The sequence below is a fragment of the Piliocolobus tephrosceles genome, chromosome 11 (assembly GCF_002776525.5).
Source record: "Piliocolobus tephrosceles isolate RC106 chromosome 11, ASM277652v3, whole genome shotgun sequence".
In the NCBI taxonomy this organism is placed as follows: domain Eukaryota; kingdom Metazoa; phylum Chordata; class Mammalia; order Primates; family Cercopithecidae; genus Piliocolobus; species Piliocolobus tephrosceles.
The window spans coordinates 50574258-50602237 of record NC_045444.1 but is presented as its reverse complement, the minus strand read 5'-3'; the positions used below and the strand labels follow the sequence as shown (position 1 = coordinate 50602237).

General features: G+C 35.2%; 1 protein-coding gene across 1 annotated transcript in view; it reads left to right on the top strand.

Annotated features, from left to right (window-relative positions):
* COBLL1 (cordon-bleu WH2 repeat protein like 1) overlaps nt 1–27980 on the top strand; it is a 167035-nt gene that overhangs the window by 103982 nt on the left and 35073 nt on the right. Inside the window, exons 4-7 of the mRNA XM_023217327.1 lie at nt 10063–10264; nt 12303–12531; nt 17930–18027; nt 18141–18377. Of these exons, the coding sequence (XP_023073095.1) occupies nt 10063–10264; nt 12303–12531; nt 17930–18027; nt 18141–18377 (766 nt within the window). The remainder of the gene's footprint in view (nt 1–10062; nt 10265–12302; nt 12532–17929; nt 18028–18140; nt 18378–27980) is intronic.

The following is a 27980-nucleotide window of genomic DNA, read 5'->3' as shown; positions in this document are numbered from 1 at the left end:
CTAGCGGTCTGTCAATTTTGTTGATCTTTTCAAAAAACCAACTCCTGTAATTTTCTATTTTAAGTGCTTGTGGTTTAAAGTAGTTGTGTGACTCTGAGTATCTTGGGAGTGTGATTCTGGGATATCTTAATGTGATCCAAGATATTTAAGAGTCTGACGTGGTATATCTTAAAAGTGTGACTTGGGATATCTTTATAGTGTGATTAGAGATGTCTTGAGTGTCACAGCTGCTGCTGACCTATTGTTTCACAAAACTGTTTAATAACAACAAAAAGGAATGTTCAAATAGAAAATTATGTACTACTACTGATAAATGTTAACTACCTAATGGGAAGACTCAATGATAAAAATAAAATTTCTTCATGGCTTTGTTACTACCATATAAAAGGAATATGAAAAATCTCAACAGAATAATACAAGAATTTGGTGGGGGACTAAGGAAAGTAATTTTAAGTGTGTGAGGGTTTCTTAGATAAGCAGAGTTCTATATGTAACTCTGAAAAGACTTTAATGCAGTTTGTTGAGACCATCCTTTCTGAATTTGTCTGAATATTTCTTGTATATTTATTTTGATAGTATAGTATTATTTCTTATGCCTTTACAGTGAAGAATAGTATCAGTATTCGACGGAAATACAGATTTCCAAAACTTATATGCCTCACTTCACTTTCCAGAAATAATTTTCCCACTCAAAATGTATTGTTGGGGAATATTTTTGGAAAGTCCTCCTCATACATCTCAAGCACAAGGTGGGCTCAGGATGTTCTAGTTTGGGGAATATAAGTGCACAGTGGTATCTTCAGAAGAATGCACTTGTTTGTGCATTGATTTTCACAAAAGAGCTTGTTCAGATTAGGGAACACAGTAGGGTTGGAAGTGTTCATAGACTTTATGCTCAGGGAGAAACTGACTATCGTGAATTAGGTTGGCAGCCATCTGCCAGCTCAACTATTTTTGGTACCAGGACTTAGTGATGCCATCTCTTTAATAACCAAAAGTCACCATGTCTCCACTATCTTGCCTTTGTGAGCCCCTGCTTACATTAAGGGGGCTTGCCATGCTAACCTGAAAACTCTTGGGCATTTCTAAGTATCCTGATACCATGGATGGTTGGACTGAAAGAAGGAGGAATTAAAATATTTTATTTATATATAAGATACAGTGTGGTATAGATGTATGTGTACATATGTCTATGTGTATGTATATATGTTTGCACACATATATAAATGTGTGCATCTATGTATATGTAGACTGTGTGTACCAAATCCAAAATCTCAAATGCTTCAAATTCCAGAACTTTTTGGTGTGAATATGATGCCCAAAGGAAATGTTTATTGGAGCATTTCAGATTTTGGATTTCCAGATTAGGGATGTTTAACTCGTATAATGCAAATATTTCCAAATCCAAAAAAAATATGAAATCTGAAACACTTCTTGCCTCAAGCACGTTGGATAAGGGATACTCAACCTGTTTCTGTGTGTATGTGTATCGTGTATATAATCGATAAACATCTTTTTCACCAGACAAAGCAATTCTTTGGCTTTCTAGAAATGAACATTAAAGGATACTACTGTTACAGAACTGGTGGCTCTTCTTCTCAGAAGATGCTGTACTTCACAACAGCATAAGCAGTGGTGTCTGCTAGTACTTGGGAAAAGTTAATTTTTAATGAAAGTGAGCTTATAGACTAAACAGATATAGAAACCATATAGAATAAGGAAGTATGTGGGTACATTTGTATATTATTCTAGGTCTTCATCTTATATTCGGGTATCTGCTTCATAGGTAATTATTCCTCACTGAATAGATATTAGTTCCTTTTTCTTCTCTTTCCTTTTTCCAGGCTAAACTTTTAAAGCAAAATGTTCAATTTGGGAAATCTGATAAGATTAACACGAATCCTTCTTAGCCTGTAGAGACAGCATTCTATGGCCATGCTATCACACTTTCTTTACTACAAGAGGGAGGAAGAAATAAGCACCATTTATAACAGAAGAAGAAATTTCTTTTACGCACCTACTACAAACAGGAATTTGTTTTGATTCGAGCACACGTGAGATGTCATAATTGAAAACACAAAGAAAGCACAGAACTCCAAGCTAGAAGTCCCAACTAGAAGTTACAGTTTGTTCTAGACTTGCTGTGTGATCTTAAGCAAGTCACCTCACCTCTCTGGGCTTTTCCCATAAAATAACCCAGAGACATGTCACACATGCTTTTTGGCCTGATTTGCCTGTCCCATAACACCGATTTACAGCAGAGTTGAGCCTAAGCCCGCGGCTTTGACTGGCGTAGGGTGGGTCCGCTAAGGAGCTTGGGAGCATTTTACATGGATTACAGCGCCACCTATTGGGAAAAAGTAGACGATGAAAAAAATGACAAGATCATTTTTTTCATAGTTGGATCAGTGTGGGGTTTTTGCTAAAAAAAAAAAAAAGTAACAGAATAGTATGGATCTAGAAAAATTTCTGAAGTTCACGTCATATTTATATTTGAGAAGTGTCTAGTAATGACAAATGTATGATAAATATATGTATATAATAGGGTAATTTTTAAAAAACTGCCCAACATCTATAGGGTGGTACAAACCGTGTTTAACTCTACAAGATGCTTAAATTATGGTGTAGATCCTTATTCTGCTGTGATTGCTTAAAACAAAAGTTGGCATTTTAACTGTGCAAGTACCTCAACATAACAGTACTACTTGAGTTTTTAATCGGTACTATTTGAGTTTTTAATCATCCTGTCATCTAGGTTCTGTCACTGCCCTCCCATATCCCCCATGGCTCTGAGCCCAGGAGAATGTCAGCCTCTGTCACCTGCCTGCTCCCCTGGTTGGGAAAGGGGTGACAAAATATTCCTAAATGTCCTCAGAACATTGTTCCTGGCAGGGCTACCCTCTTCCCTTTGCTTTCCTGGCATCTACGCTTTATAATAATGACCCTTTTTAATTTCAGATTTTTAACTTAATTTGATTTTTAAATTTTTCTAGGGACAAGGTCACACTCCATTGCCCAGGCAAGAGTGCAGTGGTGTGATCGTAGCTCACTGCAGCCTCAAACTCCGGGCTCAAGTGATGTCCTGCCTTGGCCTCCCAAGGTGCTGGGATTACAGATGTGAGCCACCATGCTCAGCCCTAATTTTAGTTTTTAAATTTTTGTGACTACAGTTGCAATAGTTAGATGTTTTAGAAAGTTGGAAAATACAGATAAGCCAAAAAATTGTAAATGCAATTTCATTAAGTAGGCAGATTGCAAGTTCTAACATTGTAGTGTCTAGCCTTTTATTCTTAGGCATGCACATCTATGTATACACATATGTATGTACACACATCTGAATGTACACTCTTCTTTTTTACAACAATATGGTATTATATTGTACATGCTATTTGTAACCTGCTTTTTTCAGTTAATAATTTCCATCTTTCATGTCAATAAAATTTTATCCTTTGTCGATTTTCAAATTGTCCCAATTATAGTGAGATGTATTTGTAGTATTTTTGTTTTTATAAGGGGCATGTATGTGTGTTTAGTAGATGTGTTCTTAAATCACCATTTTTATGATGGTAATTATTTATAATCAGCTCTGAGTATAACACCCAAGATAAACAACCAGATAGAGTCCAAAGTGGTTACTTTCTAAAAATTGTGGGTTTTTTTACATTTAGTAATATCTATTTTTAGTATGTTAAGAACTTATCAGCTTAGTAATCTGACCTATTACTAATTATCTTCAAATCTTAATTTCATGTGTTTTCTTCAAAATGTTTCTTATAGCATAATAAGCATTCTCAATTTTGAGATTGGGTCTAGTTGTTTTGTGTACCTGGTACATTTCATTTCTTGCACACACAGACAGAGCACTGCTTCATTCCTGAACTCATTACTGAATTACATGGGTTAGCATAAGATTGATAAACAGCAGCAATAGAGAATGTTTTAAGATTTCTGTACGATTACTGGTATGTATAATTGGGTTGTTGGTGTGCACTTACAAGGTACAGATATGAAACTAATACAGGGAATTGTTATCTATTTCTGAAAGAAGTGGGAAATCTCATAGGGATTTCTTCATTTCAAAGAAGAGCTTTTAGAGTCTTAAAAAAAATTCTGCCCTCCAGAAAATTATTATATTATCTTACAAGAGAAAAAATTCTGTAAATACTGTTAATGCAAAGCAGACTCTGCTGAGTAATAAAATAACCCAAAATTCAATGTGGTGTAATAATATAGAGGAGTGATTATAATGTTCATTCAGTCCTTTTCCACTTTTAATAATTTGCCTCAGGTTTTAGATGGACTGCTCAAGTGTGCTCCCGCCTTAGGGAACAGGAAGACTGGCGTCTTTTCTGTGGTGATCCCGTGGTCAAACTCATTAGCCAACTGCCTTCAGGTGCATCGGCTGGGGGATGATTATCCAACCAGAGTTGTTATCTTTGGCAGAAGTAGTTTGGCATCCAGGTATATTCAAGAGATGGTTTTATTTCCTGTGGGTGCACTTTGTGACTAGTTAACCCCAGCGGCAACTCCATTGGATGCAGGACCTGCTTAAAAGTTAATGTGCGACTTTTATGGCGTTATGACTCCTTTATGGTAAAGCTAGACAGTCAGTAATTCCCAACCTCAAAATCTTGTGGTCAGGGTCAGCTTTCCTGTGTTACAGTGCTGAATGCTGAGGCTTCAATTAAATATTTAAAGCATTCAAACTAGTCTGAGGCTGTTTTTGGAAAAGATCTTAACCCTATTTAATGTGTATGTTTCACATTTGTGTAAAGATATGGCTTAGGCAAAACAAGCTTATTAATTATAAAAAACAACAGAGCTTTCACCATGTTATTTTTTTCTAAAGCATGTGAATCTCCTTTCAACAAGTATGCTTTCTCATGTGTCAGTTGTATTAGTCTACTATGCATTTGAGCCCATTGACTTTCAAACAGAATAAATCACTGTTTTCTCTAAATTCCTCATTCGACAACAGGGACCTGGCCAGGTACCTACAGATTACTAAGATGTGGTCCTGCTAGAGGGGAGCTCACATCCATGTACACACAGAACCCAGATAACTTGTTGAGGTCACTCTGCTGCTTAAGGTCTAAGTAAGATTGGCCTGAACCCCTGTTCCACTTCCTGTGGAAGGTTCAATCCCCTTTATAATCTTGTCATAAACTCCCAAGAGTTTTACGTTCTTAGGGCCACCTCTGGCTCTGACTTTATGTCTCACCACCTCTGGATTCATATTTTTCAGTTTCTACTTCTGAAATTTCATCCTTTATTTGACACCTCCCAAGGCTACCCAAAATTCATTGTGATGTAATAATATAGAATGATGGTTTGTAGAGTTACAGTAAGCACATCACATAGCAGTCCATTGAAATTTGCATTTTAGATTTCCTGTTGGTTACTTTCAGCAACCCTGCCACTTTGTTATGTCCCTCCAATCCTGGCCCCTTTCCACTGGCTAGCTCCTCTTTCTGTCTCTGTCTCCTTTCTGCATTAGCCTCAATCCTATCAGCTCCCTACAAAATGTATCTGGAATCTGAGTAGTCCAGGCCTCCACCATCTTCCACCTAAATTTTTGCAATAACCTTGTAGCTGCTGCCCCAGGCTATTTTGAATACAAAAACCAGAATGTAATCCTTTTAAAAAGTGGAGTAGATCACATCACTCCTCAGAACTGTTTGGAGGCTTTCTGTCTCACTCAGTAAAATCTCAAGTCTTCACTTAAAAGGCCTTTAAACACTACAAGATTATCACGGATTTCGTGCCTATTGTTTTCACCTTAGCCGACTAGTTTCTGTTTTTCTTTAAACACTTAGAGCGCATTCCTGCCTCAGGGTTTTTGTACTTGTCAAAGCTATCTTTCCCCAGATATCCCAGGCCCTTCAAGGTCTCTCTATTCTGGTGTCATTTTTCAATTAGGACATTCCTAACTTCTTTCCTTGTTTTTTTTTATTTAAATTTTATTTTTTTATCAGAGCATGTATCACCACCTGATATTTTATATATTTTACTTGTTTCTTTTTTCTCTTCTCTCTAGATCAGAGTTCCATAAACTTCATAAACTACAGTATGATCAGAATAGGCTGGAGTGCCTGTCAAAGCACAAATTGCTGTTTCCCATTCCCAGAGGAATTAATGATCTGGGCTGGGGCTTGACAATTTGCATTCTAACCAGTTCTCAGCAGATGCTGCTGGTTTATGTATCACACCTTGAGAACCAGCGTGTTAGAATTACTCTATCCAGTATGGCAGCCATTCACCAAATGTGTCTACTTACATTGAATTTAAATTAAGTTGAATAAATTAAAAATTTGGTTTGGGAGTCCACTAGCTCAGTAACCACTGTGTTGGACAGTGCAGATATAGAGCATTTCCATCGGTGCAGAAGATTCCATTGGGCTTATTACTGTAAAACACAAACCACATAAAGGTCCACATGGAGCTTACTATGTTGTAAGGAATCAGGTTAGATACACAACTTTTCTTTTTCATCTGATAGTTTTCCCAGTACCACTTATTGAAAATTCAGTTGTTTCCCCAGAAACAATTCATATGCAGTATTAAATTCACATATGAAATTATGTCTATTGCAGAACTTTCTGGATTGCTGCATTTATCTGTCTGGGAATAGGAATACTTTCAAGACAAATTTGGCTTCTGAAATTATTGAATAAAGAATTGGACCTGGAATTATAAAGTGAGAGAATAAAGTCATAAAGAAGTTCTGTGGTTTTCAGTTGCCTCTAAAAGAGGCATTTTTAGTAGAAAACATGTAGGCAGTGTTGAGTTCAAAGGTCATGATATAGTCAGCAATTTTTTCTTATGAAATCTGATATAGTGTGTAAAGTTTCTTGATAAATAAAGTGACTGAGGGAATAGGCCATTATATTAATATTCTTGACCAATTGTCCACCCGATTTATTAGATTAGAAAATTAATTTGTCACAGAAATACCAATATTTCTACACAAAGTATCAAAGTGTTCTTTTTTAAAAAATCAAAAATGTATTTTTTAACGTTTATATGTTTGTACATAAAGGATGATAATTACGGCACAAAAATAGGGATGAAAAGAAAACAAAACTTTAATAATTGTTTGTATTTTTGTTTTGTTTTGTTTTTTGAGACGGAGTCTTGCTCTGTCGCCCAGGCTGGAGTGCGGTGGCGTGATCTCAGCTCACTACAAGCTCCGCCTCCTGGGTTCACGCCATTCTCCTGCCTCAGCCTCCCAAGTAGCTGGGACTACAGGCGCCTGTCACCACGCCCAGCTAATTTTTGTATTTTTAGTAGAGACGGGGTTTCACCATGTTAGCCAGGATGGCTTTGATCTCATGACCTCGTGATCCGCCCGCCTCAGCCTCCTAAAGTGCTGGGATTATAGGCGTGAGCCACTGCCCCCAGCCATTTGTCTTGTTAACTTATGTATTTCTGGCAGAGATTCAAGAAAACTGTATATTTAAGAAGTAAAAGATGTTGGAAGAATAAGTGTCAATGTTTTTACATTTATTACTTGACACATTTATATATAAAGAAAAAGAAATACAGTCTGCATGTATCATCATTTACTCATAGACAACAGCAGACAGTTACCCAGTCAGTTGGCAATGAAAGTTCTCTCCTCCTCCAGCTAAACTGTATTTATAATTGTATTTAACTAGACATTACCTAATCCTTCTTAACTTTATTTACTATCAAAGAAAGTACTATTTCCAAGTCTAGAATTAGTATGTGCCATCCAGTTGCTCTTGTAGAGTACCATATTACCAAAAAATCAACTTCCACAAGACCGTTTTGCTAGTCTCTCTCTGGATGAAATTAAAAATGTACTGTTTAAAGCCAAAACATGGGCAATATAGATACATTTATGGGCATAGCCTGTGGCTCAAAAGAAGGATGTAAAACTCTTAAATATGCAACCATCTAATAAAGACACAGGGAATGTATTTTGAGAATTGAAATGTATTCCTGAGACTTGTTTCTTAATTGAGGGACTTAGAGCCTTTTATTTATTTATTTTTCTTTATATATGTACAAGTAATAGGGTGCTACTTGTATGTGGGGGAGGAGAAGGGAGGTGTGAGGGACCGTTGAGAAACATACTCCTTATCCAATAAAGATTGGACTGGCCCAGGAGTAGGCAGCGACCACAGAAAGTAGAAATGGGGGCTGAACACGGGATGATCTGAAATCTATGTAACGTGTTGTTTGACTTCAAGACCACACAGTGTCCAAGAGTGAGTCCTTCCCCACCTCTGCAGGAGACTCCTTGTCTGGAAGAACTGCATCAGAGGGGCTGCAGGCCTGGGAGCGTACTGAGGGTGACGTGCCATATGAAAACAGAGGCACTAAAATAAAAGTGGCATACCGAATGGCGGGATTTCTAGCCCCATTTCCCTGTCAAGTTCCCAAAAGCCAGTAGTCAGGTTTATATCTCTGGTCAAGAAATTGGAGAATAACTTTTTACTAATATGTACATTTCCCTTTTGAGGTGGGATGCAGATGTCTGGCTCCCCAATTACCCTAAAGTGAATCCCATGAACCTACACCTCCAGCCATAAAAATAGGATTTTCACACTGCAGTTCAGTGCCTTATTCTCAAGTATGAACTAGCAGCTTAGGATCACCTGACATTTGGGGAAAGCACATGATACCAAAGATTTTTTAGTGTGCTTTCCTTAAGGGCTGACAGTATTAAGAAAGACTCAGAGACTATGTTGTTCTGTTGATGATATGAATGAAAATATAAGTCTGTGTCAACAATGAGAGTCTATGGAAAGGGAAGCAAAAAATTGGCAAGTATCCCTGAATCCCAAGTTAGGTATGAAAGTTTCTATAGAACTAAGTCCTGTATTACCAATAGTATTAAACAGTCATTCATTATTTGAAATTATCTCATGCATTTACTTTATTTCTATTTTATGTTCTAGCACAAGAGCTGATAAACTTTTTCTGTCATGGGCCAGGAAGTAAAAATAGTAGGCTTTGTGGGCTATGCCTGTATAGTAGGTGTGGTCACCCTACTCCATTCTGCTGTTGTAACTAACACAAAAGTAGCCTGAGACGTCATGTAAACAAATGGGCATGGCTATTTTATAATACAACTTTATTTACAAAAACAGACTGTGGGCCCATTTTGACCTGCACATTGTGGTTTGCTGACACTTGGTTTAGTACATCCAGTAGAGTGTTAGATCTATGAGAACAGATATACTATAATACTTGTACTGTGATTCCAGTGCCTAGAGAATATTCATAACCTTTGAATGATTAAAGAATTTGTACTATGCCCTTTAGGATTTTGTGGACTTCCTATGTAGGTATTTACAGTCTGTTTTCTAAAGTCGCAAAGGTGGTGGTGCTTGTTCCAAATGCTTCATTCTTATGAGAACTTTGTAACCAATTCATCAGCTAAAGACTGCCAATATTGTATTACAAATAATGTGTTGTGAAGGACTGCTCTTGGGTAAGGAAAGGACTCCTCCTGAAATTTATAATTTGGAAACAATTTGGTAAAACATAAAAGTAGTTGTTGAACTAACACTAGGATCCATGCTGTCTTGACTATCCCAGGACTTTTTAACTATTACAATTTTGTCTGTTTAAATATCTTGTAGTTCAATTTTTTGCAGTTATATTATTTTTGTTATGATGATGATGATGATGATGATGATGATGATGATGATGATGATAACAGGGTCTTGCTCTGTTGCCCAGGCTGGAGTACAGTGGTGTGATCTCATCTCACTGCAACCTCATCTTCCAGGGCTCATGTTGTTCTCTGGCCTCCACCTCCTGAGTAGGTGGGACTATAGGCACGTACCACCACAGCAGGCTATTTTTAAAAATTTTTTGTAGAGACAGGGTCTTGCCATGTTGCCTAGACTGGTCTCCAACTCCTGGGCTCAAGCAGTCTTCCTGTGTTGGCCTCTAGCTTGGCCTGTAGCTCAAATTTTAAGCTACTTTTCCAAATACTATTTTGTAGCCTTGTTTATCTATTGAAGACAAGCATTCTAAGAAAATCCTCAAAATAATAACAGGTAATGAAATACTCTTGTTTTACAGTAAACCTATGATGGACTTGTTGATATTCCTTTGTGCACAGTATCACTTAAATCCATCAAGTTACACAATTGATCTGTTGTCAGCTGAACAGAACCACATTAAATTTAAGCCAAACACACCAATAGGAATGTTGGAGGTAGAGAAGGTAATTTTAAAGCCAAAAATGTTGGATAAGAAAAAACCTACACCTATAATACCAGAGGTAAGAATTCCATTATATATTTTGGTATCTTATGGCTAAAATATTAAGTTGATTTTTCAGTCATTAGAAGCTCATTGTAAGTGAAATGAAAATGGAATTTCCTGATCAAATTTGATGTGAACATAGGTATGTTTTTCTAGGCCACTTTGTTTAGGATTCAGTTGGTTATTGATCCTTGGATTCAATAGAATTTGGGCAAAACTTTAGATTGAAGTGCTCTAAAATGATATCTAATATGATTGCATAAGAGTGTAACAATTATGAATGATTTGTATTTTAAGCTACTTTTTAAAAAAGTATTTTATCTGTAAAGGAAGGTTTTAGAATCTTTTCATGCAAATTCATCTAAGAATTTCTTAAAGTAATATTTTGGCTTCTGCATACTTGGTAAGCAGCAGTCGTAACTTACTAACATCTATTTGTGTGTGTGTTTTTGTTTTGTTTTCCAACTCTTCATTGTGTTTGAATTAATAACATCTAAACTATTAATGTGTGCTGCACATTAACTCCATTTTCTTTAATGTACAAATTCCATGCAAAAATTTTTAACCACATCATTCTAATATCATCAGTCCTTATTAAAATTATTTTATTGCTATACGCAATAGGGTAGAATTTTACGGGTTTCAACAAATTCTCTGTCATTATGAACATCAACCATTTTCATTTTATAATATATATAAAAGTTTATATATTAAATTGCTACATGTGACTTAAATATACATATTCTTGCATTTTCTTCATGTTGTTATGAAGCTTTTTTCAAAGAAGTTGAGTTTTTGAAAATATTAAAACATACTTGCTTTCTGCAATATATGATTTAATATTATTAATATGTGTTAGGATATTGGACTGCCTTCTGTCTAGGTATTTGTTTCTGTTTAGGTGTTTATTACCTATCCCTGCTGTTTTTCTAGGTGGAAATGGTTATATTTATGCTATTGCGTGGGATTATACAGAGGGTTTTAGTTTTGTGAGTAAATGTCTTGAAGGACTTGCAAAATGTACATTTCACTTAGTATAGTCTCATATTGCTAAGTTCCATATAGGATTTAATTCAATTACATGATGAGATGCTTAAAATCTTCCCAGTAATTTTAAATTATCAGTACTAGATATCTAATTAAGACATTTTAATATTCTTTACTAAAATATTAAAATTAGCCAAAGTAGTAATAGTAACAACAACAAAAGCTAATCACAATAGTCAGTGTTCTCTTATTGATTAATGACTATGTGCCAGAAAGTTTGCTAAGCTTTTCATATGGATTATCTCATTTATAATGTTTCAAACAGATACAAAATTTTAGTGACTTAACCAAAATACCCCTTTTTTTTTATTGAGGCAATAGAGAAATTATTTGAAAGATAAATATTCCTCAAAGGGTAGGATAAAATATACATAATTTTGTACTATGTATATCTGCTAATTTTAAAGTAAATATTTTAAGGAACAAAGTGAAAATATGAGTGGTACTAGATATGAGGCTAGTTTGTTCTTTTTTAGTTTAAAATCTAATTAAAATCTTACTATAGAATTGTTGGATTATTTAATAAATAAACTAATGTGTTTGCTTCTAAGATCTTGCTTTGGATTTAGGAAGTAACATTAATCAAAAAGAGAATTTCATGCCAAAATAGGAAAGTACTGTTTGGTGGCTCACGCCTGTAATCCCAGCACTTTGGGAGGCCGAGGCAGGTGGATCACCTGAGGTCGGGAGTTCAAGACCAGTCTGACCAACATGGAGAAACCCTGTCTCTACTAAAAATACAAAAAAATTAGCCGGGGTGGTGGCGCATGCCTATAATCCCAGCTACTCGGGAGGCTGAGGCAGGAGAATCTCTTGAACCCGAGAGGCGGAGGTTGCGGTGAGCCGAGATGGCGCCATTGCACTCCAGCCTGGGCAAAAAGAGCGAAACTCTGTCTAAAAAAAAAAAAGAATATGTAACTGTAGGTTATCTCATTATTCTAGACATTATTGTAGAATGTTTGTTTCAGTAAATTATGATACAAGTATGGCTTTAATCTGTGTTTCAGAAAACCGTGAGAGTAGTGATTAATTTTAAGAAAACACAGAAGACCATAGTGAGAGTGAGTCCACACGCATCACTTCAAGAGCTTGCCCCTATTATATGTAGCAAATGTGAGTTTGATCCGTTGCATACAGTATTGTTGAAAGATTATCAATCGCAGGAGCCCCTCGACTTGACAAAATCTCTTAATGACCTGGGACTAAGAGAATTATATGCAATGGATGTCAACAGAGGTAAGACAGGCTTCTATTTTATTTATTTAGTGGGATGTATATATTTGTATATTTTTGTGCATTGTGTTTGCATGTAGGTATTCTCAAGTTCATAATGACAGTTAATGGGTCCTATAGATAGAAGTAATTGCATGGCATTAGGAATAAGAAAACAAAATGTTAATAAATATAAATCAAGTTAAATATAATATTTAACTTAATTTCAGTTATTGAAATTGGAATTAAAACTTGTCTTTTTAGCCATCATCTACATTTTATATTTTTTCTTTCTCTGATTTTTTTTTTTGGAGGGGCGTAGGATTTAACTTAATTCTTCATGGCTTTGAGGCTTAAACAGAAAATAAAAATTTACATGTAAATTCGTTGTTATTCTAATCAAGTGTGAATTACTGTAGACTCATTATGATTTTGTCTGAGTCTTAATTATCATTCAAGTTTGGAAGTTTCTTGCCAATTTTTTTCTAAGGTCAACACCAAAATAAGTTGGCTTATGAAATGAATCAATCTTACTCAAAAAATTTTTGAAATAGCTTCCAGTTTTAATCTATAGAAATGATGTAATGTATTAAAATTTGGAGATCTTAGATAATGCTGGTTTGTATGATGTCTAGTAGACAAATGCAAACATTTATTCAACATGAATCTGTTTCACTAAGCGAAATAAAAGTTTAGTGAAGCTGACAATTATTTACATACTCTTTGCATAGAGACTTCAAAATTTGTCCTGAGGTGTTGTGGCTTTATATAATCCATAAACTACTTTTTCAACTCAGTGATGTTTTATACTTGAACAAACATCATCTTCACAGTCAATTTACCCTCTTTTATACCCCTCCTTCTGTAGCCACTTCTGTTACTGTCTTCAGTAAGTCACCTTTACAAGGTAAGATGTACGAATCAGTAGAAACAAATTATAACATGAAATTGGATATATTGAAAATAAGCTTCTAATTTTACTTTTTCTTAACATCACTAATATGTTCATTCTGTAAGAGATTTTAACCTAGAAAATATTTGGGTTTTATTTCCTGAAAAAATTTATAGGTTCCTTCCCCTTGATTTCCACATTTAATTATAATAATTTCATTTCAACAAATGTTTAAAAATTGTTCTAACAGTGTGGGAAAACATATTCTTTGCTGTCATACAAGGAAAAATGATTTGCTAGGATCTTTATTGGGTACAAATACTAATAGCTTGGTAGTAACAAGGAAGCATCTCAGATTATTTCACTGAACAGTAATTCAGAATAATGATGTTATATTAACCATATGAAATTTTGCAGTCATTGTTTGTGAATATTTTGTGATAACATGGAAAATGCTTACATTGAATTAGCTTTTATACCATATAAGTGTGTTTAACACAATAGGTGAATAAATGCTTTTATATGAAATTGCTGAAAGGAAATACATAAAAAATTTCAATAGTGGTTACCTTTGGGTGGTAGGGTTATGGTAGGTGATTTTTTTTTAATTATTTATTTTCTTTATAATACAGAATTACATAGTGGGCATGCATTCCTTTCATAGAGAAAAACTGTATTAAAAATTGTCCAATAATAAATTGTAGAAATCTTCTTTCACCCATTAAGAAAAGTCTCAGATAATTGATTACCCTAATAATTACCAGCTTACTAAAAAAACAAGCCTTAACAAACTGCATATATTATGTGTTATTGAAATCTCACCTTCTACTTCCATAATAATAAGAGATTAGAAATAGTAGTCTCTGTGGTTCTTTCTAGCAACAACATTTTGTTACTTGTACTTGACCTTTACTCCTAATTTTGCCTAATCCTAAGCAAATTCCATAAACTTTCTGGCCTCATTTCGAGGTTGTCGAATGTATTGATTTCTAATATCCCTTCCAGTAATGGAAGGATGTGGTTTATTCAGAATATGAAATGTTGTGGATAAATCTTAAGAGAGTGAAATATTAAAATTAAGAAAGCTTTACAGTGTCAGAATCTACAAGGTCAATCCAAATGCTGTCAATGCCCTTGCCTCCTTATTTTTTCTGATACTATTTTGAAAACTTAGAACTTTCCATGCAATTATTTTTAGCCTGCTTTTTAGAAATAGAAATAGGAAACTACAGTATTTGAGTTGCTTTTCTAAGTAAGCTCAAGGCTTTGCTTGTCTTACTGTTTAACCTGACTTGCTATGATCCCTGATATAGAACTTTAAGTGAAAACTTAAGGGCTAACTAGTGTGGAGGATGACCTGAAAATTTCTTCACCAAACATAACCATGTGGGCCAGGCATGGTGGCTCACCCCTATCATTCCAACACTTTGGGAGGCCAAGGTGGGAAGATTGCTTGAGCCTAGGAATTTCAGACCAGCCTGGGCAACCTGGCAAAACCCCATCTCTACAAAAAATGCAAAAATTAGCCGGCTATGGTAGCACATGCCTGTAGTCCCAGCTACTTAGAAGGCTGAGGTGGGCGGATCACCTAAGCCCAGGGAGGTCAGGGCTGTGGTGAGCCACGACCCTGCCAGTGCACTCCAGACTGGGTGACAGAGTGAGACTGTCTCAGAAAAATAAATAAAAATAAAAAATATTCTGGTTATATTTATTATATTGCACAACCATATGAATTTTTCATCTACTGTTCTAAATTTAATTGTGCATCCATATGCAATAAGTGGTGTATTCCATCTTAAAATGAAATAGTGGCAAATCTAAAACAAAAATACAAATATAAATAATCTTTAAATGGAGACCAGTTTTAGTTCTACTGTTTAATGCCTATTCGTCTTTGTGCAAGTTATTAAAATTCTCTGTTCACTTATAGTTACTGACAGCGTAATGGAGTAATACCACTGCTTTCATATATATATATTTTTTATATCGTGCAGGGTAAATGCTAGCATCTTCCAATGAGAAAAGGGGCTCAGAGTGATAACTTTTGATACTTCCCTCACAAGGTCATTCTAAGAAATATATTAGGCATGCAAAAAACTTTAACTATAAAGTGCTATGCACGTGTTTGTTATTATTAGTTGCTAGCATTGTGAAACTCATTGTGCAGAATGTATGCTGCTTATTTAATATTTGAATCATCAGATTTAAAAGTTTTACTTTGTAAAATAGGTTTCCTTTCATATATTATTGAGGCATTACTATATTTATTTGGTGTTAACTAGCTCTCCTTTCCTGAAGTAGTCCCTATTTTGCCATAATTTATTTTGGTTTTTTTTTAGGCAGGTATTTTAAATAAAAGCATTTAAGACTAGATGTTTGTCTCTTAGTTTAGCTTCAGTTATGTCTCACAAATTTTAATACACAATATTTTATTTCAAATGTTATTGAAATTGTACTGTGATTTACCATAAAATCCATATGTTGCTTGGTAGAAGAAATATTTTTTGAATTTTACAGATCACCACGCATTGTTTTTCCAAGCTTTTAGAAAAATTCGCTACTCATTTATTGAAGAAACAAGGTCATTTGTCTTATAGCTTCCTACGTTCAGATTTTTACTGTTGCCTCCAGTGGTATCACTTAGTGTTTAACTTATTGCCAATGTCATTGAAATTTTATTTCAATGTAAATTTCCCCTCTATTTCCTGTAAATTGATGGTTAAATCTAGAGGCTTGATCAGATTTTGGCAAGAGATTATTTTGGCTAGAATACTTCACAAGAGTTGCTGTGTACTTCTATCAGCAAACATGTAACAACGAGTTCTTTTTTTCTAATGTTAGCCATCAATGATCTTTGTCTACATCTTAGTTACTTAGGAGTCGAAAAATAGTGAAAGTCTATTGCAATCAATATTACCAGAAAAGCAAGCTTCCCCATGTCAGCTATATGACTGCTACAGAGGTTGAATTCAATCAGAAAAAGGTAGAATAGGCCAGATGCGGTGGCTCATGCCTGTAATCCCAGCACATTGGGAGGCCACAGTGGGTGGATCACCTGAGGTCAGGAGTTCGAGACCAGCCTGGCCAACATGGCGAAACCCCATCTCTACTAAAAATGCAAACATTAGCAAGGCATGGGGGCGCACGCCTGTAGTCCCAGCTACTTGGGAGGCTGAGGCAGGAGAACTGCTTGAACCCAGGATGCGGAGGTTGCAGTGAGCCAAGATCATACCACTGTTCTCCAGCCTGGGCAACAGAGTGAGATTCAAAAAAAGACTCCATCTCCATAAATAAATAAAAAAGAAAAAGATATAATAAAAGTTTGATGATTTCCTTTCATCAGTTTTTAAAATAATGGAGTGGTTCTCCAGCATAACACAAAGGTGAACAAAGAGGCTTTTTTTTTTTTTAGTATCATTATGAATGTATGAAATTAAACACATGTGACATGTTTCAGTTTATTGAGTTACTTTTATGATGTCCAAATTATCCTTACTTTTACTGGTAGAAACCATCTCAAGTTGGTCCCTGAGTCCTTTTAACACAACCTGGTAGACTTTGACAGCATTCTTTCTAGTATGGCTAGATGTCCCAAGCTTATCTTGTACATTCCTTGATACCAACAGAGAATCAACCATTCTCAAGTAGTCATGGTTTCTTTTAATAGGAAATAGAATTTACAGCCAGTTTGGGCCAGGGATTCCCAGCACTATTGGCTGTGTCATTGTTTGTTGGCCCTTCAGTTGATATTAGGAGATGCTTTTTGGAAAATTTTATATAAATATTATGTATACAACCTTGAGGTATTAACATTTGGGACAAGATAATTCTGTCATTGGGGACTGTCTTTTGCAGTGTATTATGTTTGGAATCCTCACTGGCCTCTACCCAGTAAATGCTGACAGCATAGTCTCTTAACCCTGTTGCCAGTGGTGGCAATCAAATTGTCCCCAGACTTTGTCACATGTCCTCTGGGGGGGAGGGCAAAATTGGTCCCAGTTGAGACCCACCCTATTAAAGAAACAACTTTTATGAAACATTTAGCAGAGTACTGAGCAATTATAATGACTCACATTTTGTAGAATAAAGTATTTCACGTAGTTTAGCTGTGAGAGCAAAGTATAATAAAAATAAAGGAACAAACTGTGTAGTAGCAATTTCATATCTTGTTTAATTTGAAGTGTCCTTTCTATTTTACTTCCGCTTCTGAAATGTTGTATAGAACACAGACTCTTAATCAAAAAAATTGAGTTTGTGGTGTAGCTCTGTCATTTTCTGAGTGTTCGCCTTGATTATGTATCTTAGTTTTTTAAGCTTCAGTTTCCTCTTCTGTGAAATCGGAACAATATTTGCTTGTTGCTTTGAGAACTTAATAAGATTTGAGGTGCTTAGCAGAGTGCCTTGTTTGTAGACTATAATTAGTAGCTTTTAGCATTAGATAAGTTTGCAAAGGGGAAGTAAGAGAAAGAAATCTTGGAATTGAACAGTCAACCTCATGTACAAAAGTAAGATGCTTTTCTTCTATTTTAGAGTCCTGCCAAATATCACAAAACCTAGATATTATGAAGGAGAAAGAAAATAAAGGGTTTTTCAGTTTTTTTCAACGCAGTAAGAAAAAGCGGGACCAAGTAAGTATTTTCCTATATTGCATGTTGTAAGATTCTTCAAATATTTTTAATTACTAATGCTTTTTACTAATATCTTGAAATTACTAGATTTTGGCTTTGTCATTCTTTACCAGACTGCCAGTGCCCCTGCAACCCCTCTAGTAAATAAGCACCGCCCAACTTTTACGAGGTCCAATACCATTTCCAAACCATATATTTCCAACACCCTGCCATCGGATGCACCCAAGAAGAGGCGGGCTCCACTGCCTCCGATGCCAGTGTCTCAGAGTGTGCCCCAAGACCTCGCACACATCCAAGAGAGGCCTGCTTCTTGTATAATGAAATCCATGAGCGTGGATGAGAGAGATAAGGTGCGTAGTTTTGTTTTCTATTTTGTTTTTTTGGATGAGGCAGGGTACCATTTATTTTTCCTCTTACCTAACTTGTCCTTTCTAGGTAGACTAGAAAGAAGTAGTCCTATAACAGTTGGTAATTAGTAACAGTTACTAATCTGTAATAAGATGAATAGCTCATTCTAAGATTGGTACTAGGAATAGATCTTCTGTATACGTACAGGTCTGTGATGCAGTAAAAGATAAATGTCCATTTTAAGTAACTTTCACATTCAAGCGAAAAAAATATCCGAAAACCTAAAGTCTTGGTTTACTAAGGCCTAACTAGGGGCTCTTGCTTGGTGCATGTAATAGGAATGGAAATACAGTCTTTATTTTTGAATAATTCTTTTTTAAACAGTAACACAGTCTTTGAATTGTGTTCATGGGTTTCTAACCACATGTATCTTCTTGACCTGACTGAGATTCTCCAGGGAATAGCCTGGTATCTACCTAGTACATAGATACTCCATAGTGAAAAAAGAAAATGAGCCTTTTTATATAGAATATATCACAGTTGCCTTTATGCACCCTTATCTTCAAAGCACAGTTCTATGTGTACCTTTTTCTCAAAGTTTCTTATTATTACTCACCTTTAATCTCAGATTTTCCCTGAGTTTGCTATTTTGTGGAGATCCATTTGCAAACTACTTTGCATTACTAAACAATCCGCATATTCCTTGCTTTATCCATGCGAAAAATAAATGAATTTTTAGGTATATATAATTGAAGATGAGACTGTATATATTGTTGCTGGTAATCAGACAGAATGATTTAAGTAACTTTGAGAGCAGATTTTATTTGGAGATACTTGAGATGCTGAGAAGTTTTCTTGTATCTAGTTGAAAGATTTTGTTTCCCCCTCGGGAGCTTAGTAAAGGCAATGCTAAAGTAAATGAACTCTTCCCAAGCACCTAATACACATTACTGTGCTGCTTTGACTTAAAATTAACCATAGTTTTAAAATGTAGTTTATCGACTATCATACGTGCAACTCAAAGAGATAGAAATTAATTTTGAAAATGCTTAACCTCAGTACTTGGGAAATGATCCATTAAGTTTCTTATTTCTATTAAGATTTTCTTGTCTAATTTAGTATTTGTGGTATAAAATCTCATAAAATCTCATCTAATCTCACAAATCAAGAGGATAATGTTTTTGTCAAGTGATAGAATCATATACTGACAAAGAATTTGCAGGGTAACTGCTTGAGAGTAAGGTGAATCTTCACGGAAGAGATGATTCTTGAGTTCACTCTTAAAATATGTGTGGGATTGCATTAGGCAAAGGAACCGTGTTCAGAGATGCAGGAATGTGAACACTATGGCTTGCCTAGGCCTGAGCAAGAAACAGAGATTGAAATTAAGCATGGTAAGCAGGGGTCAAGTCAGGGTCCCAAAGACTTTGTTTTGTGCTTGTAGCCCTTTTAAATTTATTTGCAATAAGCAGTAGCATTTTTAGGGTTGTTGTATCATATAAGAGTGTAAATTATACTCTTGAGTAGCTACGTTTTTGCATATATTAATATATATAGAAATATACTTTAGCCCATGCTCACAAATCTTTATTCTAGCTGTCCTCATCCAATCTATTTCAGTAAACTTCCTTTGTACTTGGCTCCCCAAGAGGTCTATGTTGTCTTTCTAGTAGTCTGTTTCTTAAAATTCTGGGCTGCGCTACCAATGACCTCACTGAAAGCTGTTTCTTTTGATTCTCTCCCTCTGCTCTGTGACCAGTTGCTGCCCCTGTGTTAAGTAATCTTTTTTTTTAGTATGTTGCCTTTGGCAAACTACACATCTTTGTACAATTTTCTAATTATTTTTTCTTTTGATCTGGACATCTGGATAGTTCTTTGATGTATTGTTCAGTAGGACCCATAATTATTTGTTTTTCCCTAGAGAAGCTGAAGAACTATGTTTTATTTATTCATGGCAAAAATAATAGTGATTAAGCTGTAGTGCACACACAAATTCATACCTTCCTAGGCATCTCTGCAACTAACTTCTTGATATATTTGATGTGATTAATTACCCCCTTGGTCTTGATTTGTCTTTTTCTTCCTTGGTCTTCAGCCTCTTCTTATATCTCAGCCCTCTTGTATTTTTTTTTTTTTTTCTTGTCACTATTTTATTCATTTTCTAAATTTGGAGGTACTAAATCCATGGTCTTGGTCTATATTTGTGCACTCTTTCAGAGAAGACATCTCTTCTTTTTTGAGTTTGTGGGCTGATGGTTCTCAACTGTGGTGGTTTGAATAATGTTCCTTGCAAAAGCTATGTCTGAACTCTAACCCCTCCAAAACCTATGATTCTGACTTTATTTGTAGATAGAATTTTTGCAGATGTACTTAAGGATCTAGGGATGAAGTCATCTGGGATTTGAGGTGGGCCCAAATCCAGTGACAGGTATCCTTATAAGAAGAGGAGACACACAGGCAGAGAGACACAGAGAAGGTAGTGTGAAGACAGGGGCAGAAATTGGCATTATGCTGTCACAACGAACCATTACCAGGAATCACTGGAAGCTGCAAGACGCAAGGGAGGGTTGGTTCTCCCTAGTGCCTTCAGAGGAAGCATGACTCTGCCAACACCTTGATTTGAGATTCTGGACTTTAGAACTGTGGAAGAATACATTTGTGTTGTTTTTAGCCACCCAGTCACGGTAATTTGTTAGGGCAGCCCTAGGAAACTATACATCAACTTTGTAATTCCAATCTCAATATTCTTCCAGTTGCAGTATGAATTCACAGTTGCTATTGACTCATCACTACCTGGAAGATGTATTTAACACCAAAATCATTGTTTTTCTACCAGACTGAAAATCTCAAGCTCAGCTTTGATTTTTCTTTTTACATCTAATTAGAGACCAATCCTTCATTCCGTCTCCCTTCATGATGTCTTTTATTCCCTCTGCTGACATGTTTTGTAGAGAAATCCAGGACAGAGTATAAAGAGAAAACCAATACTTAACATGTCATTGAAATACTCAACATGGCAAGCTACTGCATTTGTATTTCTTAATTATCACTTCTCAGTTCAGAAATTTTGCATAGCTTGTTGTCATTTTTCTGGGCATTCAAGATCCTCTACAGAATGATCACAATTTTAATTTTAAACTTTTTAATTCCTCATCATTTATAGGATAGGATAGGATACTTGTATCTCTAACCAGAAGGCTTGACTTACTGTTGCTGATGCAAAATCTTGTGTTCTGTCTTTTCAGAATGGAATGGCCCCACTTCCATCTTCTTCATTTCTACTTACCCATCCAAAGGATGTCTATTCTTTTATCAGATTCATGGAGAATTTTCGAAAGATTCCAGCACAGAATAATCCTTACTTTCTCTGAATTTGTGTCTCTTGTCCCTTTTTATTTTCTCTTAATTTGCATTATATATAGGTTGTATATGTTATTCTAAAGGTAGAATGAGGAATACAGTAAAAATTCTCCTTCCCTATCCCCAACCAAGTTATCCTGCCCAGAGGCAACCACTATTAACAGTTTCTTGTGTGTCTGTCCAGAGATCATGTATGCATATTTAAACCAATATTCATGCTAAATACTTTTTTTTTCCTCAGGTGGCCATATGCTACATGCATGTTATACTTTACTTTTTGGTATGGAATGATTTATTCTGGATATTCTTAGCAGTTCATAAAGGGCTTCACCTTTTTGAAGGATTGAATAATATTACATTGATGGGTGTGACATGACTTACTTGCCGCATCCTCTAAAGATAAACTTTAGGGTTGTATTATGGCTTAATGCTTGCAGCATTGTTAAATTTTGCCTTTTTCTTTTCCCCACCCAGAGGGCAGGAATTGTGTTCTCCAGCAAAATTCTGTAACATGGTAGGTGTTCAAGAGAATTGATAAGTAAACATTAATCACTGCTTTCATAGCCAGGTACAGCATATACAATGAGAATGTGTCACACTTATATCGTAAAATTTTAGTATGTCATTCATATATCTGGTAAATTTTCAGAAGTACTTGGATAACTTAAAGATTGCTTACATTTACTTCTATGGTAATTGGACCATGTAATTCTTAGCAATATATTTCTTAAGCTTTTATAGAAAAGCCAGAATTTAGATAAGGTTATATTGAAAACTTAAGGTCCAACTAAACTATACTGTACATTGCATAATGCTTATAAATAGAAATGATCCTTGAATTAAAATTGTTTATAGCCCAGGCTTGGTGGTTCATGCCTATAATCCCAGCACTTTGGGAGGCTGAGGTAGGAGGATCACTTAAAAGCAGGCAGTTCAAGACCAGCCTGGGCCACAAAGTAAGACCCCTGCCTCTACAAAAAAATAATAAAATAAAGCAAATCAGCCAGACATGGTGGTGTGTGCCTGCAGCAGTCCCAGCTACTCAGGAGACTGAGGTGGGAGGATCACTTGAGCACAGGCATTCAAAGCTGCAGTGAGCTGTGATCTCACACCAGCCTGGGTGACAGGGTGAGACCCTGTCTTTAAAAAATAATAATAAACTTTAAAATAATAAAAGCATGGTTTATATAGCCAGATGCAGATATTCAGGAAATTCAGCAAAACATATGAATTTATGAGTGAATCATACTTATTTCACTGCTTGCTTGTTTTAAATTTAAAATCAAAGATGGTCGTTATCACTATAAACATTTGTATCTATTTTAACAATTTAGTTTTGAATTTGAAAATGTAAAATGTCACTATTTTTAGTGATTGAAAATGATAGCATGTTGAGGAAAACATAACTTGGAAGAAAAATATGTATGACCAAATTGGTTCTAAGTATGTGAATTTTAGACACACTTTTATTTAATTTTTATTGTTCAGGATACAAAATAAACCACAAGGGTGCGCTGTTTGACAGAAGTACAGCATTCTAATTTTTCCAGTTTTTTCCTCCAAAGCACCTTTTAATAAAGCAGAAAGAAAATACTGGAAATAGCTACATTGCATGAGAAATAGAAAATGCTTCTTCATGTGGGTAAATAAAGCTAGAGAGATAAATGTCAGTAACACATGACAAAGGGCTTTGTAATTAGCAATTTTATTCATTTTGAGTTTTTAATGCATTTTATTGTTCTTTTAAGAGCCACAGAAACTATGTTTGCCTTAGTCAAGGTTTACTGATGTCAGTAAATCTGTAGCTTAGGAAAAATTTTGTCAACCACGTTTATTTTATACTTTTTGGCTGTCTACATTTAATAATTTGCCTCATTCTTCTAAGATATTTCTCAATATTAGCAAATTAAAATATATGGATGGTGAGTATTTTAGAGCTCATACTGAAAATGCTCACATAAAAGACTGTTGATTTGCTGAGCTAATTTTGACAAACTAATTGTGCCGTTTCCAAAGACTATTCAAAGTTAGCAGAGATAGCAAAGATCCAAGTTAGCAAATGATTTAACCCAACCTTTCTTAGAATATTTCTGCATCTAAAATTATTTTTTCCATCTAAAGAATACATTTTGAAGAACACATATTTTACTATTATTGCTGCAGTATCCTTTCATATCCCTAAAGTTCTCTGTACCCTCTTTCACATTATTTCAAGTCTCATGTCATTTTTCCTATAAAGATGAATATACCATCCTCTATGAAAATGTTCATTTGAAAAGAAAACTTTCCCATTAGAAATTTTCTGGCAGTATTTCTTGGTAGTTTTTGAGCATTTTTTAAATATGATTTTTCCTGATGATTTGAAATGCCATTTGTGTAACAAGACATGTAATAGATAATGCTTTATTTATATGACCCATATAACATATATTCTTATATAAAATGTACATAGTCATTTACAATAAGATTGTCATGTGTGAAATGGGAAGTCAGAAATTCGATTACATTGACTTAAATTGAAAGTGACTTAGAATTCTCAGATAAATCTAAGTTCAGAAATCTAGTTTCTACACCGTATCTGCTGACCAAGAGTTTATAAAGAGAACATTTAATAAAATCAATGGCCAAAGGATGTTCTGGTCTTATTGACAAATTAGCCTCATAAACTGATTTTACATTTGAATAAGTGGAAGAAGAGTCAGGAAAAAGCATTGGGTAATCTTGACCCATAGAATTCACAGAACCTTTTGGAGAATTTTTCATTTGGCACATTTGGTGTGACTGCCGCTTGGAATGATGAATATACAACAGCAATCCATTTTTCCCCTGGCTATGGGCATGGCACATCATTTTGTTTGGGACATTACATTGTGGCTGGAAACACTGTAAGAAGTGATCTTCATTGGGCATTTTATTTTGTCTCATTTTGCATCCTGCTTTAGACAAACACTCAACTATTGAGAAATGGAGACTCTTTGCCATCTAGTATTATGCAAGTGAAATTTAATACCTAGAGTGTTAGTTTTAAAATAACTGACGTAACTTTTTAAATGTTTTACATTAGTCATCTTTTACCCAATTTTATATTCTAATGTATATCATGGTTTATAAGCAGATAAGATGACATATTGTCATATACTTATGAAATGTACAGGTACATATTTTGCTATTTTACTTAATTTTAATCTTAGTGATTTTACATTGAGTATGTAAGGTTGTACCCTCTGTTTTAACAGAGTATGTATTTGCACAGGTTGTCACATTTTATTTTCCCCTCCATTTTCCTCTTATATTTATTATATAGAAAGTGGACCACACGCATAATTCTACAATTGCCTAGGAACAGTGGTTACCATGGCATTTGCAGTTTGCTGTACAGAATACAGCTGTCTGTACTTCCAAAAATATGATTGGTTTCGTTCAGTAGAGAAATGTACCAACACAGTATAATATTTAATCTGCTCCCCTTTTTAAGGCTTTCCTAGATATAATACGTACTTTGCCAGTGTAGTTTTCATCAGCTTTTCAAAGGGTCATAATCACAATAACAAAAGCAATGGTGAATGCTTATATAATGCTTACTAATGTTTCAGACAAGGCTCTAAGAACATTACTTATTTAATCCTTATGACAACCCTCTGGGCCATTCCATTTTAGGTTTCTGACAGTACTACCTCTGACCTAAAAGTAAAGAACTATGAATTATGAGGACTCAATGAGTTGTTAAACTTTGAGGAAAAATATATTATTCAAAGAGCAGTAGGTCATTTGTGGAATTAATGTGGATTTCTCATTCTTATCTATTAGTATATAAAAAGTCGTACCTCTCTGAAATAACAGGCTGAGTTAATAAAATACTATTGAAAATAATTAGTGTTAGGAGGCTTACTTTACCAGTATGAAGTTTACTTAGTCTCTGTACCTCTGTGATGTTTGCGACCTCATGGGGCGATTTGCCTTTCTCTAGTAACCAGCATGTGTTAACAGAGGCCAGGGCAGATAGAAGCAGGCCTCTTTCCTGGAACCACAGTGATAACCTTATGGTGTCACTGGGATAAGCCTGCTCCCAACCTTAATTCCCTTTCTGGATGAACTGAGTTGGCCCCAGTTTGTTTGATTGACTGTAGCTTCACTCTGGTATAGGTCCTAAACTCAGTTAACTTCTAGATTATTCATATTCTCCTACGCTGTGGCTAGGAGGGTCTGTGATCACTGTGATCACAGAGAATCATGGTTACCACCATTCCCTGTCTTTGAAACTTGATCCTGAGCTCTGCTTTCTGGTGGTTCATCCTGTTTTTTTTTCATCCAAGATGTACCATTGAGCTAGACCCTCATCACTGGGCTTTTACTAAATGCTATATGCAAAGGATTATCACGAATAAGACTTAGTTTATATACTTTATCAAAGTATCATAGGGTTGATGAAAGCACAGATTGCCTCAGGAAAACGAATGGAAAAAACTTACAGGGGGATAACATGGGAATTTTTAGTGTGTGTGTGTTTTCTTTCTGTTGTGCCTAGAGAAGGGCTGGAAAGAAGAAGTCTTGACCTGGCTCGAGAGAGAGAATCTTGAATTCTACTAATAGGTCTATTATCTTTTCCTTTGCTGTTGTAATTTTTTTCCCTTCACCTTCACTGAACTTCTCTATGACTTAGTTTTCTCCTCTGTAGAATAAGGTTGTGTAATTAAATTTCCCAAAGTCTTTTCCAACTCTAGTATTACAAAATTATGCTATTTTGCTATTTTTTAAAAATTGGCCTCTAACAGATGAATGTGCTTGTTTTGGTTTGATCGACATTAACGAGATCATGGTGTCTAATCCTGGCATTACTCCTCTGAGGATTTCAGAAACTTAAAGTACAATAACAAAATAAAACATTGACTGACATCTTTCTTCCCAAACTCCTGACTGTAACACAAAAGTTAACACAATTGTATAAGTATTGCATTACTAAAAAGAAGTAGAAGACTTGATGATTGATGAAGACATGCTTAGGTTAAGGAGTTTGTTAACCATGGGATACAAATGTTACCATTGATTAATGATGAGTTTTAAAGTAGATGACTTTAAGAGAAATCTAGTGGCAAGCTTGGCCACTCAGAATCCCCTAAATGGGTTTAATTTTAGTAACCAAAAAGGGACAAGTTACTGTTGGTGGTGGTATTTAGATCACATATAAGTGAACCTAGCTGTAACCTCATTGCTTCCTCTCATAGTATTTCAGCAGATTGGTAGGAGCAGCATTAAAATTGTCCACATAGTGATAGCTGGCCTAGTGTAGAGGTAAGAGCTCCAGACCCTGGTACTGCTGTCCTATTTCTCCTCTTGTTATTACAGTTGTCTGAGATCTGACATACCACCTCTATTCTTATACCCCTTCACTTTGATGTTATATAACTTTTCTTAATCTACAAAACCTAGGCAGGCTAAGATTTCCTATGCCATCAGTGAAGAATCTTAAAACAGGTTTATATAGAGAATAAAAAACTAGAATGTATAAGCTCTAGATTTTCAGGAGTGGGGAAGAAGTGCCATCCAAAGAGGAAAAGGGTATAGAACAGGGAGATACAGGATATCAGAAATAAATATCCCCCACCCCACCAAAAGATAACATTTTATTTTTACAAATCACAATAATATAACGAACAAACTGGCATGTATGCTTTCATATAATGCAAGCCAAAATTTGCATGCACGTGTTTCTGTGTATCTATGTTTATTATGTATATACAGGTGTAAAACGATATACATATAATAATGGACACCAAAACTTCTATGAGGCAACTTTTATTTGGGATTTACTGATTTTTTTCCTCATCATTATATACATTATTCGTGTCTTGTGAGATTGAGCTAGTTTTATCATATCAACCAAAAAATTGATTTGATTGTGATAAAAACAGCTTATTTTGTGAATTCAATACAAGACCTCGTACTTCTAAACTACATTTATTATAGTGTAACAATAATATGTATAATAATGACACTTAAAATTGGCTTGCTTGTCTAAGTTGTAAAATTGTTTTTGCATTCTTCCATGAAGAGTTAAGAGTCAAAACTTGACCTTCAGATATATGAAAAGTTCAGTTATTGGACACAATAGCAAATATCATAAATTAATGTCAATTTATAAGATATTTTATACTATTTAATAGTGTTTATTGAGAATGTCCAGGTTGGAGAAGAATAATGTGAGTCTGTCCCTTGAAAAAGAAAACATGAATTTTCAGACAATTTCT